This window comes from Orycteropus afer, unplaced genomic scaffold (assembly GCF_000298275.1).
Source record: "Orycteropus afer afer isolate SDZICR_OR568_19922 unplaced genomic scaffold, OryAfe1.0 scaffold00834, whole genome shotgun sequence".
In the NCBI taxonomy this organism is placed as follows: domain Eukaryota; kingdom Metazoa; phylum Chordata; class Mammalia; order Tubulidentata; family Orycteropodidae; genus Orycteropus; species Orycteropus afer.
The window spans coordinates 414,844-430,738 of NW_006922421.1; the positions used below are offsets into that span (position 1 = coordinate 414,844).

General features: G+C 39.4%; 2 protein-coding genes across 2 annotated transcripts in view; both read right to left on the bottom strand.

Moving 5' to 3' along the window:
• Window positions 1-4,214, bottom strand: part of RNF43 (ring finger protein 43) — a 101,954-nt gene extending 97,740 nt beyond the window's left edge. Inside the window, exon 1 of the mRNA XM_007958013.2 lies at window positions 3,966-4,214. Within this exon, the coding sequence (XP_007956204.1) occupies window positions 3,966-4,214 (249 nt within the window). The remainder of the gene's footprint in view (window positions 1-3,965) is intronic.
• An 8,694-nt stretch (window positions 4,215-12,908) lies between these two features.
• Window positions 12,909-15,895, bottom strand: part of HSF5 (heat shock transcription factor 5) — a 74,859-nt gene continuing 71,872 nt past the window's right edge. Inside the window, exon 6 of the mRNA XM_007958015.1 lies at window positions 12,909-12,979. Within this exon, the coding sequence (XP_007956206.1) occupies window positions 12,909-12,979 (71 nt within the window). The remainder of the gene's footprint in view (window positions 12,980-15,895) is intronic.

Genomic DNA, 15,895 nt, shown 5'->3' on the forward strand with positions numbered 1-15,895 from the left:
CCTTCCGAGGAGTGGCTGGTGGGTTTGAACCGCCAGCCGTCTGGTTAGCAGGCAAGTGTCTTAGCCACTATGCTACCAGAGCTCCCGCACTAAAGGCATTGGTGCAAAACAAACCTCTAGGAATTGACAGAATACTCATTGAAATGTTTCAACAAATAGATGCAATGCTGGAAATGCTCACTCCTTTATGCCAAGAAATGTGGAAGACAGTTACCTGGCCAACCAGCTGGAAGAGATCCATATCTGTGCCCATTCCAAAGAAGGGTGATCTAACAGACTGCAGAAATTATCAAACAATGTCATTAATATCACACGGAAGTAAAATTTTGCTGAAAATAATTTAAAAATGGTTGCAGCAGAATGTAGACAGGGAACTGCCAGAAATTTAAGCCAGATTCAGAAGTGGACATGGAATGAGGGATATCACTGCTGCTGTCAGATGGATCTTACTGAAAGCAAAGAATATCAGAAAGATGTTTACTTGTGTTTTATTGACTATGCAAAGGCATTCAACTGTGTGGATCATAACAAATTGTGGATAACATGGCAAAGAATGGGAATTCCAGAACACTTAATTGTGCTCATGGGGAAATTGTACATAGACCAAGAGGCAGTCATTTGAACAGAACAAGGGAATACTGCATGGTTTAAAATCAGGAAAGGTGTGCATCAGGGTTGTATCCTTTCACCATACTTATTTAATCTGTATGCTAAGCAAAAAATCTGATAAGATGGACTATATGAAGAAGAATGTGGTATCGGGACTGGAGGAAGACTCATTAGCAACCTGCAATATGCAGGTAACACAACCTTGCTTGCTGAAAGTGAAGATGACTTGAAGTATTTACTGATGAAGATCAAAGACTATAGCTTTCAGAATGTACTACACTTCAACATGAAGAAAACAAAAATCCTCACAAGTAGAACAACCAATAAGCAACATCATGATAAATGGAGAAAAGTTTTGAGATGTCAAGAATTTCATTTTAACTCCATTATTAGGGATAACAAACATTAAACTACAAGTAAATAGGTGGGTAAATGGGCTGAATTACCAGGTATGTCTAGGCAAAAGAGAATATACCCATGATATATGGTACATACCCATGATATAAGGTTGGTAGATGATATTTCTCCATACATATCTGTATGTGCTATAAGAATATCCATATAACTAGAACTAACAGGGTGCAAAGTTATGGTAATTTCTTAGGCACAGTCAACCACCCTGACGGAGTGAGATGTAGGACCTGTGGAGTCAGGACCATGGTCTTGGGACATAAAGCTCAATTGGCATAACACAAAAATGTTGTTCTACATCCTACTTTAGTGAGTAGCGACTGGGATCTTAAAAGCTTGCAAGTGGCCATTTAGGTGCAACAATGGATCTCTCCTCCTCCAGAGCAAAGAAGAATGAAGAAAACCAAAGACACATGGAAACAATTAGTCCAAGGGACAGTGGACCATAAGAACCTCAGCCTATATGACCATGAGACCAGAAGAACTAGATGGTCCCTGGCTACCACTGTCAACCACTCGGAAAGGGATCAGTGCAGGAGGTCCTGGATAGAGTGTGAGAACAAGTGGAACAAAATTCAAAATCATAAAAAAGACCAGATTTACTACTCTGATAGAGCCTGGTGAGACCCCCGAGACTACAGATCCTACTTACCCTTTAGGTCTGGAATTGAACTCCCTCCTGTGGATTCCAGCCAAACAACAGACAGGCACATAAGGTGAACATTTATATCAAGCAGATACGCTCCTTAGAACAATCAATCGTGGGAGAACAGAAAGGCAGTATTTGCACAGGGAGATATCTCAGGGAGCAGGCATGAATAGGAAAGGACATAGGGAAGAGGTAACTACAGGGAGAAAGTGGGAAGAGAGCTGTTACATTGTGGGGAATTGCAGTCAATGTCATGAAACAAAACTGCTGTATGGAAAATGAATTTGCTCTGTAAACTTTCACCCAAATCACAATAAAAATTAAAAAAAAAAAAATTCATTTTACTTGGATCCACAATCAACACCCATGGAAGCAGCAGTCAAGAAATCAAATGATGTAGTGCATTAGGCAAATCTTCTGGAAAAGACCTCTTTAAAGTGCTAGAGAGCAAGGGGTGTCACTTTGAGGACTAAAGGTGTGCCTGATCCAAGTCATGGTATCTTCAATTGTCTCATATACATGTGAAAGCTGGACAATGAATAAGGAAGACCAAAGAAGAACTGATGCCTTTGAATTATGGTGTTGGTGAAGAATATTAAATATATCATAAACTGCCAGAAGAACAAACAAATCTGTCTTGGAAGAAGTACTGCCAGATGCTCCTTAGAAGGGAGGATGGTGAGACTTTGTCTCATTTACTTTGGACATGTTATCAGGAGGGACCAGTCTCTGGAGAAAGGCATCATGCTTGGTAAGGCAGAGGGTCAGTGAAGAAAGAGGAAGACTCTCAACAAGATGGATTGATACAGTGGCTGCAACAATGAGCTAAAACACAGCAACAACTGTGAGGATGGCACAGGACCAGGCAGTGTTTCCTTCTGTTGTACCTAGAGTCACTATGAGTCGGAACTAACAACGACAAGAATACACTAGAATGACACATTAAAAAGTTCAGCCCTCTAGGCTCTATCTTGATCATGGGCAATGAGCAATTGGTCTATGAAATTCTATGGCCCCAGACAGTTCATAAATTCAATACAGGGCTTAGAACTGGTTTGAACTGGCTCAATAATGGCTTATGCAGCATAAGTGGAACAGATTCAAATTTGCTGTAAAACGTGGGTATACTGGAATGATAACTGTACGGGAAAAATTGCAGGTCAAAGCCCTGGAATAGGAGACTCAGAAGAGATGTAATGAGTCCTTTCAGGAACCTGATGCAGTAGATTGGATTATTGCCAGGACTGTGGAGCACAACTCACATTCAAAGCTATGCAGTTGGGCACGGGCACCACTGTTTCCATCTCTGCCGGTCAAGAAATTTGGTTGCTATGCAGTATGGGCGCACGCGTGCATACACGCACATGCACGGACACACACACACACACACACACAGACATTGCCCTTGTTTTCTAGGATGGAGATGAAGTTTCTATCAGGGCATCAATCTGTAATTTTTCCCATTCCACTTATCATTCCGGTATGCCCACATTTTACAAATTCGGCTTCATTTGCGTTTCACTTTGCTGGCCATGACTGAACTGGGGAAGAACCAGTTTGAAGTCCTGATTCAACGCATAAAGAGTAGGCTGTGAATAAATTATAGGCAAAACTCAGAGACAGAAAGTTTAAGAAAATGAGTCTAAAAAAGTTGTGGATCAATAAAAAAAGATGCTAAATTTTAAACTTTAAAAAATAATAAAACAATGTGTGGACAAGACCAAAGTGATGAAGAGACACTTTCACAGCTTGTGTCCATTTTGTAATCCAGTCCTCTACATTTTGGGCTTAGCAGTAGGGTACCATACGTGAGGTAAGACCAGCCATAGCATTAAAGTTTGACTACATTTTAAGTGACACAGTAATCAAATATGCTCCAAAGGCATTCCAGAATTTCAGGATGCTGCTGACCATTAAGATCAATCATCTCCTTAGTGCTCACTTCAAATTTAAACAGGATGTAAAGTACAATCCTCAGGTCAATTAAATGCAAGCCCATTTTGTTTATCATAAAACAGTGTTAACAATCAGTTGCAAATAAAAATCTTAATGTGTGCCTAAAAAGGAAATGTTAATAGCAGAGTTAGAAATAAGAAGACAGTCTTCTAAAATATAGGATTTATATGTTTCTTTTTTAATATAGAATTTGATTTAGAATGCCAGTAAGGCACTATCTTTAAAATGGAACAAATAGTCAAGCAGTTGAAACTCTTGTATGATATTTGCTTTGGGAGACAAAAGAAGAAAGGTATATTTCAAACAGATGGAAGGTGAAATATAGTAAAGTTATCCTTACCTGCATTAATTTTCCTTCTGCTGGAGTGATTTCAGCAACACCAGCAAACACACCCTCCAAAGTGAGATTCAGCTTTCCTGTGGGATCCATTTTCAAGGGGATCACTCTGATGATAGCTTTCTGCTCTGATCTTTCAGACTCCACTGCTGCTGCCGGTACCAGTCCTGTGCGTCCAAAGCCTGCCTGCAGGGTAGCCATCAGCAGCCAGGGCCAGAGGGCAGCCAGCTGCAGCTGGTGGCCACCACTCATGCTACCAGCTGCAGCAAAGCACTTCGGCCATACATACTGCTTCCACTAGCTAACACCAAACGCAGGTTCCCAGATCCAGACAAACGGAGGAAAAGTGAATTTATGCTTCAGATTTGGAAAGCCTAGTCGTAGTTTTGGCCCTTTTTCTAAAGTATATTCCCAAGAACAGGTGGCATTCCTGATGGAGCCGAGAAGAGAGTGTTTTCAGCCCACTTCTGCTGCAGGTATGTCATTTTCTCCCATCTTTACCCTTCTAAGTAAAGATATCACAACTTCTCTTTGGAATTTCCAACTTTGCTTGAGCTTGAATGTCACATCATGAATTTTTATGTCAGATCACTTGCTGTTGGTTTTCCATATGTATCAAGTTGCTGAGCCACCGAACCCAATGTTCTTGAACAAAACAAGGCAAAAGAAACGGCTAAGGCCAGGCATCCAAGTTGAGAGTTAAGAACCACCGTTCAGAAAATGAAGAGGTAGAGTTTTTGAAGTCACAAAACTTGCTCATGGTAAATGACTAAAGACCTCAAGGAGAATTTTGTTTCATAGGGGGAGGAGAGAAAAAAATAATAAAACAAAATTTCAGGCCGCATCTTGAGGAATTTCCAAAGATGCTACAACATTTATTCAGAAAAGTTTCCACATTAAACTCTTTCAGTGTAGTCAGAATTCTAGGCCCAGTGAATTTATCTACTTTTCATGAACTTGGTCATACTATAATTTTTATGTTCTACCAAATTTGTCTATAAATGAGGAGCTAAAAGTATGCCTTCACATTTAATAATATAATCCTGAGCACCACAGCCTTTTCCAACCTTCATAATTAGGAGAACATTTGAAAAAGTTAGCTTTCCAATTATTTTTCCCAGTTAAAAGTCATATTTCTACCCCCATTTCCTTTCTCTCAGGGATTCCAGCTTTTATTCTCCAGCTTGAGAATGCCAAGCACTGTGATTTCCCATGAGATGCTTTTGGAAACTAGTATCCAGATCTCATAATCTGTAATTTTCTAGGTTCATAAGAAAAACAAAAGACTATTCCTAACACATTTTCAAATTCCTTGAGGGGTTGGGGAATAAAAGGTAGGGGGGTAAGGAGGTGATTAGTCACAGACTCTGAGTAGAACACCCTGAAAAAGTGGTTCTGTGCTATATCTAGGCACATTTGAGAATCTGGGTCATTGTACTACTACTAAGATTTTTAAATATGTACCCTAAGTAAACACAAATGCACTTCCCCCACAAAACCCCGTGTTCGGAGGTCAAGCTAAAAAATCGCATAGAGTCTCCAGAGTAAGCGCTGAAAAGCCAAGCAATTGAACATGAACCTGTTACATAGATTCTTTTCTTTTGCTGAGGCAGAGGGAAAATTTTAAAAATATATATTCAAAAGAAATCTGCAAACCTGTTTGCTGTCGGGCCCACTGGAATCCACGGGGGGTGAAACCAATTCAATTATGCTCTTAAAGATCCTGCTCAAAAAGGTTTCAACTGCTTAACCAAGTACACTCATTCTTCCACCTTCTTACTCTGCAACCAAACCAAGTGCCCCACACTGCAGGTAGGGGCCGAGAAATTCCGCAGCCTGAAAAAATAATCCATGCAGGTCAAAGGCAGAAACTTACTCCAGGTTAAGAGCTAGTGTCCCCAAAAACTCTGAAAAACACTCATAGAGGCTCCAAAATCATTCCTGAAATCTCCTAACAAAAGTTCTTTTTCTCCCCGAACAGCATATACAATGATCAAATCTTGAAAAAGAAAAGAAGGAGCAAACACATCAGCAACACTTCACTACCAGGAACACAGAAAATCCCAGAGGGAGAAGGCAGTATCTCTGAATCATGGATGGACTTGGAAAGTTCGGAAGGATTCCAGTGCTTCTCCCTAGAGGAGGAAGCCTGTGGTTTGTAATTGGTGTTCTAGCTCTGACTCCCTCCCCTGGGACTGCAATCACGCTCTCTACCTGCTGACACAAAGTGAGGGTGGAGCAGCTAGAAGCAACCACCCCCACCCCGTCCCTCCTCCTCCTGGCTGGCCAGGGCAAAGGCTTGGGTGCGCGCACACACACTGACTTATCCAGACATGTTCATTCGCTCTCTCCTCTCTCAGCTCCTCTACTCCCTCTATTGAGCCAAAGACAAACTGCATCCAATTCAATTCTCAGTACCCTTCTTTGAGCAAGCACGCTCAAAAAACAAACAAACTCACTGACATCGAATTGATTCAGACTTTTAGCGACCCCCATTGGGTTACCAACTCTGTAAATTATTATGGAAGCAGACGGCCCCATCTTTCTTCCACAGAGTGGCTGGTGGGTTCGAACCATCGACCTTTTGCTTATCAGCCAAATGCCTTACCACATAAAAATTAGGGTCACTCGGACATCTAAGCATAGATGGTGATCTGAGGAAAGAGTTAAAGAAAAAAGAAAGAAAGAAAGAAAGAAAACCCAGAAGATGAAAGAATGGGACACAAGGTTTTATAAAGTCAAAGAGAGTTCTACTCTTTCTGGGTTTTGGAGTCTGTAAATGACAAAAAGTCAGAATAAAGAGATCCCAGGCTTGGGCAATCTACTTCCGTAGTGATACCATCTCGGAATCCCAAGGAGGAGTAGCTATGAGTAGAAATCGACTCCACGGCAGTGAGTTCGGTTTTCTTTTTTGTATGATGTGTTGTTGTTTTGTGCTGTCGAGTTGGACCCAACTCATAGTGACCCCTCCTTGTATGCTGTAGTACTTAATTGCTGTCTTAAGTCTGCTGCCCTGGGAAGGGCTGTTATGCCCAGCTATTCCTTAGTTCTTCTTGTTGTTATGTGCCATGGAGTCAGCCCCGACTCATAGCGACCACTCCTTGGGTGTCCGAGGCAGTATCACTACGGAAGTAGATTGCCCAACCTTCCTTCTGAGGAGTGGCTGATGGGTTTGAACCGCCAGCCTTCTGGTTATCAGTCAAGTGCCTTAAGCACTATGCTACCAGAGCTCCTGCTCCTTAGTTCCTAGGAATTTAAAATCAGGTAGATCTGCACAGAGCTTTCAGATCAAATTCATGTCAGAAGTCTGGCATCCAACTTTCGCATCTTAAACAAACAAAAAACAAACTCACTTGTCTTTGACTGAATCTGACTCATAGAGACCCCCATCGGGTTTTGGAGGCTGTAAATCTTTAGGGAAATAGATAGCCCCATCTTCCGTCTGTGGAGCAGCTGGTGGGTTTGAACTGCTGACCTTCTGGGTAGTGCTAAATGCCTTATCCACACCTATCTTTCCAAAAAGAACCACACTCACTGCCACTGAGTCGATTCCAACTCATAGTGATCCCCACTGGGTTTCCAAGGCAGTAAATCTTTATGGAAGTAGATTGCCCAGTCTTCCTTCCACAAAGTGGCTGGTGGGTTTGAACCGCCAGCCATCTGGTTAGCAGTCAAACGCCTTAGGCACTACACCACTAGCGTTCCTTTCCTAATACTATGGATCAGACCTGTGCCCTCAACATGAGATTGCAAGTAAGTCTATATCATGAATCTGAGCAAAGAGGCAAAATATGCTTAATGAGAAGAGTATAGACAAAAAGAAACCTAGTTTTGGGGCTACACTCATGACCTGTAATCCTTCTAGAAACCTTGTCATTAGAAATAATGCAAAAGTTTGTAACATATGTTTCTAAAGTTTGAGTTTTCAAATTTACCCAATTATATTTGACCATGGCCATTTTATTTTTGAACTGCTGCCAATAATCTTTCAGAATTGAATAAACCTGTTAGATCATCTGTAAAATGTGGGTAATAATTGCATTGTAGGTGTTTGTAAAGATTAAATGACATATATCTGAAAGCAAAATTATGAACTATTCATCTTGAACATTTTACCCATAGAAAGCTTAGTTTCAGAATTTTACATGCAATAATTAACATAGAATAGAGAGATGTATTCTAAAGTAAATTCTTAATTTAGCACTTTCTCTCTTGGAGAAATCGTAAGAATGCAAGTATAGATTTTTCTGTAGGTCTTTTCCCTGTTGCTATTAGGTGCCATCAAGTTAGCTGACTCACAGCGACCCTGTGTACAACAGAACCAACACTGCCTGGTTCTGCACCATCCTCACTTCCTTGCTATCCTTGAGCCCATTGTTGCAGTCACTGTGCCAATCCATCTCATTGAGGGTCTCCCTCTTTTTCACTGACCTCTACTTTACTAAGCATAATGTCTCTCTGGGGACTGGTCCCTCCTGATAACATGTTCAAAGTGCATATTCCTAAAGGATAGGAATGGCTCTAATTCTCCAGAGAGAATTTTTAAAAATCTGTTATGGTTTTACACTTTTATTTTATATATGCCATGTAGTAGTAAAGCATAAAGCAAGCAAAATACGTATTATTACGTATCTTTGATACGGACTTTGCCTTACTTATTTATACTTGAAACTTGCAAAGGAAAGAGACCCAAATTCAATAGTAAACACACACACACACACACACACAGATGAAAGAAGGAAGAAAGTCACAGATGTGATTGCCCTCTTTTGAGGAAATCCCAAGGTCTGGAAATGATGACATGTATCATGAACCTGGAAAGCTTGAAATACTCAGGATCAAACCAAACAGTGTAGTTGATACACTTAATTTATTTACCAAAAACCAAACCAAACTCATTGCCATCGAATCAGATCCAACTCATAGTGACCCCTCCTTGGGTTACCGAGGCAGTATCACTATAGAAGTAGATTGTCCAATCTTCCTTCCGAGGAGTGGCTGGTGGGTTTGAACAGCCAGCCTTCTGGTTAGCCGTCAAATGCCTTAGGCACTACACTACCAGAGTTACCAGAATTGACAAGCAAGAAAATTACTCTCCAGCTTCAAAGTTTTGGAGTGCTCCTTCAGGAATTGACATAGTGACCACAACACTTCCACAGAGATGTCAGAAATATCTTATCACTATGATAATGAAATGTCCATCTCACGGACATCTACTACCTAATCATACACACGGAACATATCATTCTTGAGGATCAACTTTTGCATTTGGATTAAGTAAAATTACTGAAGACCATTGATCCTTTTCTGAAAAACTAGGTTTCTGTAAAACATATCCTGGAATTTTCCTTATCCTTAATGGTATTAAAAAAAAATTGTGGTGAAAATATACATAAGAAAACACATGCCAATTCAACAATTTCTATAGGTACAATGCAGTGATATTATATTCTTCAAGTTGTACAATCATTATCTCTAAACTTTTTCAAATTATTCTACCAATATTAACATAAACTCAATGCCCCCTAAGCAGAAACTCCCCCTTTCCCCTCCGTCCCACCCCTGATAGCCAATAATAATTTTTTTTTTCAACTTTTTATTGTGATTTGGGTGGCAGTTTACAGAGCAAATTCATCTTTCATTCAACAACTTATACACATTTTGTTTCATGATATTGATTGTAATCCCCACAATGTAATAGCTCTCTTCCCACTTCCTCCTGGTGGTTACCTTTTAACCTGTGTCCTGCTTTCCTATGCAATCCTGCCTTCTGAGGTTTCACCCTGCTGAGGTTTTCTCCCTAAGCTGCCCTTCTGATCTCTCAAGGTTGATTGTTCTAAGGAGCCACCTTCCTGGAGTAGTTGTTCACCTTGCAGGCCTGTTTTACTGAAAGTTAAGCCACAGGAGTGAGCTGATGATTCCAGGTCTGAAGGGTGACTAAGGGCCATACTCTTGAGGATTTCACCAGTCACTATAAGAGCAGTAAGCCTGGTCTTATTATTTATTTAATATATTATTTTGAGTTTTGTTCCACATTTTTCTACCACTCTATCCAGGATCTCCAATTTTGATCCCTTTCCAGTTGGTTGCCAGTAGTAGCTAGGCACCATCTAGTTCTTCTGGTCTCAGGGTCATGTAAGCTGAGGTTCCCTTGGTCTACTAGTCCCTTGGACTGTTTCCATTCATCTTTGATTTTCTACACTCTTCTTTGGTCTAGACGAGGAGAGACCAATTGTTGCATCTTAGATGGCTGTTCACAAGCTATCAAGACTCTAGTCGCTACTCACCAAAGTAGGATGTAAAACAATGTTTTTGTATACTATGTTATGCCAATTGTGCTTGATATCCCCTGTCACCATGGTCCCAAGCCCACAGGCCTAGCAACTCATTCCCTCAAGGTACTTAGTTGTGGCTAAGAAGTTATAATAACTTTGCCCTGCTAGCTCTATTATATATATGGGCATTTTTATAGCACATACAAATACAGATGTAGAAATATCTGCCAAATCTGTACATGGTCATAGCTATATTCCTGTTTGTCCTTAATTTTAAAGATTCAATTTTTGTTCAAATGCAAATGGAAAAAAAAAAAGCCAAAGTATATATTTTTAAAGTCAGTTCTTTGAAAAACAGAGTACATCCTCTTTTGAACTTTACCATTATGATTAATGGTCATAATGATTGGTCACCAATCAAACAGTAAAAACAAGCAAGACAACAAGTCTAGTTGGAACATTCACTTTATTGCTGACTGACAAATTTATCGGTGCTTAAGGTGCTACAATACTGAGGTGCTAGACAGGAACTTTGTTAGTATGTGTCAGACCCCACCGGCTAATTCACATGAAGATTTTACTTCATCTTCTGTCATTTTGCCCAAGTCAGTGATGATAGCTTTAGTTGACAGGTACCAGGCATGAGCATACAGTGGGAGATCCAGCTCCTTGGTCTGTTATATTCATATATAAAAAAGTTTGAAAAGCTGATTAAGGCATTTTATTAATTAAACCTTAAAACCACCAAATTTATGCCAAAATTCCTGCTTGATACATGTTCCTCAAAAGATACCATATCTTTCAACATATACAGAGCCAAGAAAAGTATACTTAAGGGAAGGTGCATCACTTACACAGTGTTATCAGTTTATAAACATGACAGAAAAAGACAAAGTTCCTTCATTTTAAAATTGGGTCTCTTCTTCATATATTCTGCCAAAAGATACAGTCTGGCCAAAAGATGTAGTAGTCTAGATAATTTTTTCATCTTTTAAACCTTGCTAACAAAGACAAATAAACGCCTATCACATAGACATCAACTAGTCTAATCAAATGGACCAGACAAGTTGCTTTTCAGAACCTATTTTCATATCTAAATTGAGTCACTGTAGACAGTGTACAGAGCTCATCCTTTAAAATAATGATCTTCAAAAACACTTCTAGGGCTTGATATCATTGGGAAGGCACAATACAACTTAAGAAATGAATTAAATTATACCCACAATGGCTAGTATAGTACTTACTTACATCTTTCATTAAGTGCCTTTTTTAATTAGTTTCATAGGAAACTAGGATTTACTTTGTTTCTGAAAATACTTATTAGAAAAACTGAGGCAAAATTCAGCAAGAAAATTCTAGTCAATTTAGAAGACTTTTAGAGAATTTCTTGCTGTCATTGGATGAGCAAGTGAGGGATCAACTACAGCAACTGGACATCCAAGCTATCTCTCCTCCTAGTGAGCCAGACCTGAAACTAGTTCCACAATCCTTTTACTCAAATTTAGGATTCTACAGGTGAGATAAACTAAAAATGTTACTATATATCCCACTATTCAAAATTATCTCAGAAGCTTAAACCAGATATAAATTATTAAAAAATACGAGAGGCATACCTTCTGCTAAATAACTACCAATCAGTTTTTCCCAAAATTTGTATAAAATATCTTATATAGGTGAGGATTTATACTTATTGAATGTAAAAATCTAAGAAAAAACTGTGTTAAATTCCTTAATGTTTTTGTTTATACATTGTACATTTTCCTTTCAAAATAAAAATATCATACATGCATCCTTTATCCCTCAATCCTGAAATACTAATAAAAATATAAAGCTTTAAAACCTTTAAATCTACCAGCATTTATAAATATAATTGTATCAAACAAGTTAAAGACTTTTCTTTAGAAAACATTTAAATAAGTGGTATAGTAACAAAAACCTTCTTACCATTTCTGATAATGTATCATTAAAATTAAAGAAAGAAATGAAAACAGAAGAATGCTCCCACTAACAAAGAAGAGTCAGGGGCTGTTAAGTGTGATGAATGGCCCAAGTCCAGCCACCTTGCAATTGAAACAGAATGCTGGGTTAGGAAGTAAGAGCATTTCCTGTTTAATCACTTAGAAAATTAGCTCGTTCCCAGAGTTTCTTCCCTAAAATCCCTGTCCCAGTTAGACCTGTGATCTTGGTGACCTCATATGCCTTTGTTTCTTACACAATCTTTAAAGGGATCACACTGTGACTTGAAATAGATAGACTGAACTCCCCACTGGAGTTGTGCCGACTACAGTTTGAGAGTGGCAAGGTGACACATCTGCACATACACACACATCATTCTCCAGGACCCTGGATGTGGCAGTTTTCAGTTGCTTCTTGACTGTAACAGAAGGCCAGGGCTTTTCATTTGAAAGGGATCTGGGCAGCAAACAAACAAACAAACAACAAAAAAAAAACCATAGCTGCTGGATGTTTAGTAGTTTATCAAGGTAAATAATCTGAACAGCTCTAAAATATACCAAATTTCCCAATTCTCAATTAACAAAATTTTCCATTAACAAAACAAAAAACACGTTTTCCTTAACAGAACTGAAAAAATCCCAACAGTGTGTCATGTGCAAGGCTAGTCTTCCTCCAGCTACAGCTAGTGCACAATGTTGTATCTGTCATCCATTCCTCACTCTTTTAATTCTTCCTCCTTCAGAAAGTGCTCTTGCTTGCAGGCCACGTCTACCAGCAGATGAAGATCTAGAAAGAAAGGAGGATTGTTTACTCAGTCTTAGTCTCTCAGGCTGTAGAGTTTTACAGCCAAGTCTTCAGACAAGAAGCTGTCTATGTGTCTCACCTGTAGAATTAGCTCTAAAATTATATTGTCCCATTAGATTTTCGATTTTAGGGCATGCCTATAATTAAAGCACAGAGATGCAGCCCAGTTGTTAACCAAAAGGCACCAATAAAAATTGAGGTTTTTCTTCTGTCAGTGGTGCAGCCAAGCCTCTTTTCATTTAAATTGCCTTTTATTATAAGTAAAAAAGAACAAGTGTCAAAAGGATCAAAGTAAAATATACACATGCAAATAAAAATTCATTTCTTCTTTGCTATAAGGATAGGTAAACCAAACAAAAAAAACCAAACTCACTGCCATTGAGTCGATTCTGACTCATAGTAACCCCCTTTGGGTTTCTGAGGTGGTAAATCTTTACGGAAGTAGACTGCCCAGTCTTCCTTCCAATAAGGATAGGTAAGTGGCACAAATAGTTTGCACTTGACTACTAACCTAAAGGTTGGCAGTTTGAACCCACCTCACAGCACCACAGAGGAAAGAAAGACTTGGTGATCTGTTTTCACAGAGATTACAGATGAGAAAACCCTATGGAGCAGTTCCATCCTGTAACAGTGGGGTCGCCATGAGTTGGAACTGACTAAATGGCAATGGGTTTGGTTATCTGTTGTTTTTTTAAATAAGGTTAGATGGGTGGGTTGTAGAAATATGGAAAAGTAATTAATGCCTTCAGAAAAACCATGTTAAAATAAGTAATTATTCTCAAAGAAACAATTACCAAAACCAAACTCACTGCCATCAAGTCGGATCCGGCTCATAGCGAACCCTCCTTGGGTTTCTGAGTCGGTATCACTATGAAAGTAGATTGCCTACTCTTCCTTCCAAGGAGTGGCTGATGGGTTTGAACTGCCAGCCTTCTGGTTAGTAGTCAAATGCCTTAGGCATGACACCAGAGCTCCTAAGGAAACAATTAGTCCAAAAGATTTATGAGCCTTATCCCCCACTAACCTGAAACCACAAGAATCTGATGGTGCCTGGCTATCATCACAGACCACTCTCACTGGGATCAAAATAGAAAGTATCAGATAAAGTAGGTAAAAATGGTAGAGCAAAATTCAAATTCATAAAAAAGACCAGACTTACTAGTTTAACAGAGACTGGTGGAACCCCCAAGACTATGGGGGTTATTAGGCTATTAGAACCCTTCTAATTTAGAACTGAAGCCACTCCCAGATTACCTTTCAGCCACATAAAACAGCTATAAAATGAACAAGAATACCTGGGACATGCTCCTCAGAACAATCAAATATATGCGACTAAAAGGGCAGTTATTTGCCCAAAAGCAAAGCTGAGAAGGAAGGAAGGGGCAGGAAAACTGAGTGAACAGAAATAGGGAACCCAAGATGGAAATAGGGAAAATGCTGACACGTTGTAGGAACTGCAAGCAATGTCACAGAACAATCTGTGTATAAATTGCTGAATGGGAAACTAATTTGCTCTGTAAACTTTCACCTAAACCACAATAGAAGTTTAAAAAAACAAGTAATTACTACTTTTCCAAAGTTGATTGCCTCCATACAATCCCTACTTGTTGACTAACATTGCTGAATTCTTGTGAAAACATATATCTGAATCATCTGTGAAGAAAGAAGGAAAGCATAACCTTCACAGCGGTCAAGAGACAAACAGTGATTCATTAAGAATAAAAAGAAGGGACTTCTGGTAAGATGGAGGAATAGGCAGATAAGTGACACAGACCCTCTTCAACAAAGAAAAGAAAAACCAATTGACAAAGATACAGAAAATAATCCTGGAGCCCTGAGCTTTGAAAGGAACTATACAGAAGTGGATTAGGCACCAACTAGTGGAAAAACCTGAATGAAAACAGTGAGTACAGAGATGGCGGAGCTGTGGATTGTCAGTTACTCTGACGGGACCAACAGCCTGAATATTTCCAAGTGGTGTTGGGACCTGAGAATTGATCCAAAGATCAGCTGTGGTCACCAAGGGCTGCAGGGATGACTGTGCTGGTGGCCTATGACTAGGAAGGGAAACAGCAAGGAAGGAGACAACCTGAGCAGTTGACTTTCTGTTGTACAGAGGGTGCAGCCATTTTTATTGTTTACAAGCGGCAGCCATTTTGGATATTTAAAGTGACCAAGGGTGAAGCCATTTTGAATGGTTACAAGCAGCGGCCATTTTGGATACATAAAGTGACCGAGGGCATAGACATTTTGAAACTTTACAAGTGGCAACCATTTTGGATTTTAAAGTGACAGCATTCTCATTCGGATTCCAGGGACCTAAGGATAGGCTCTGTCTGCCAAGGTCAGCAGGGACATACAGAAGGCTGACAACAGGAAAGGAGACAGGTGGTGAGTGTAAAAGTGCTGTCAACTAGTGAATAGAGGAGCACAGCACAGTACCCTGCTTGCATAGATAACATACAAAGAAAACAAAAATCGTGGGCAAGTCACTCCAACATACAATCACCAATTAAATATGAACACAAAAACGTCACAATGCCTTGGAGATAACAGAGCATCACAGTCCACACAAAAAAGCAAGATAAAGCAGGAGAAACACGGGACCAGGATATAGACCCAAAATACATCCCTGAGGAAGACGCAGCACTGGAACTCCCTGATAAGGAATTCAAAAGAATTATATTTAGGTATCTTCAAAGGATTGAGAGACAGATTAAGGAAAACACAGACAAAATCCTAGAAGAATTCTGGAAGAAAATACAAGAACAAAATGACAAAATAAATGAAAAATTAGAAATGATCCTAAATCTACAGATAGAAATCCAGAAGATTAATACTAAATTGTCAGAAATAGATAATACATTGAAAGAACAAAGGACTAGAATTGATGCAATG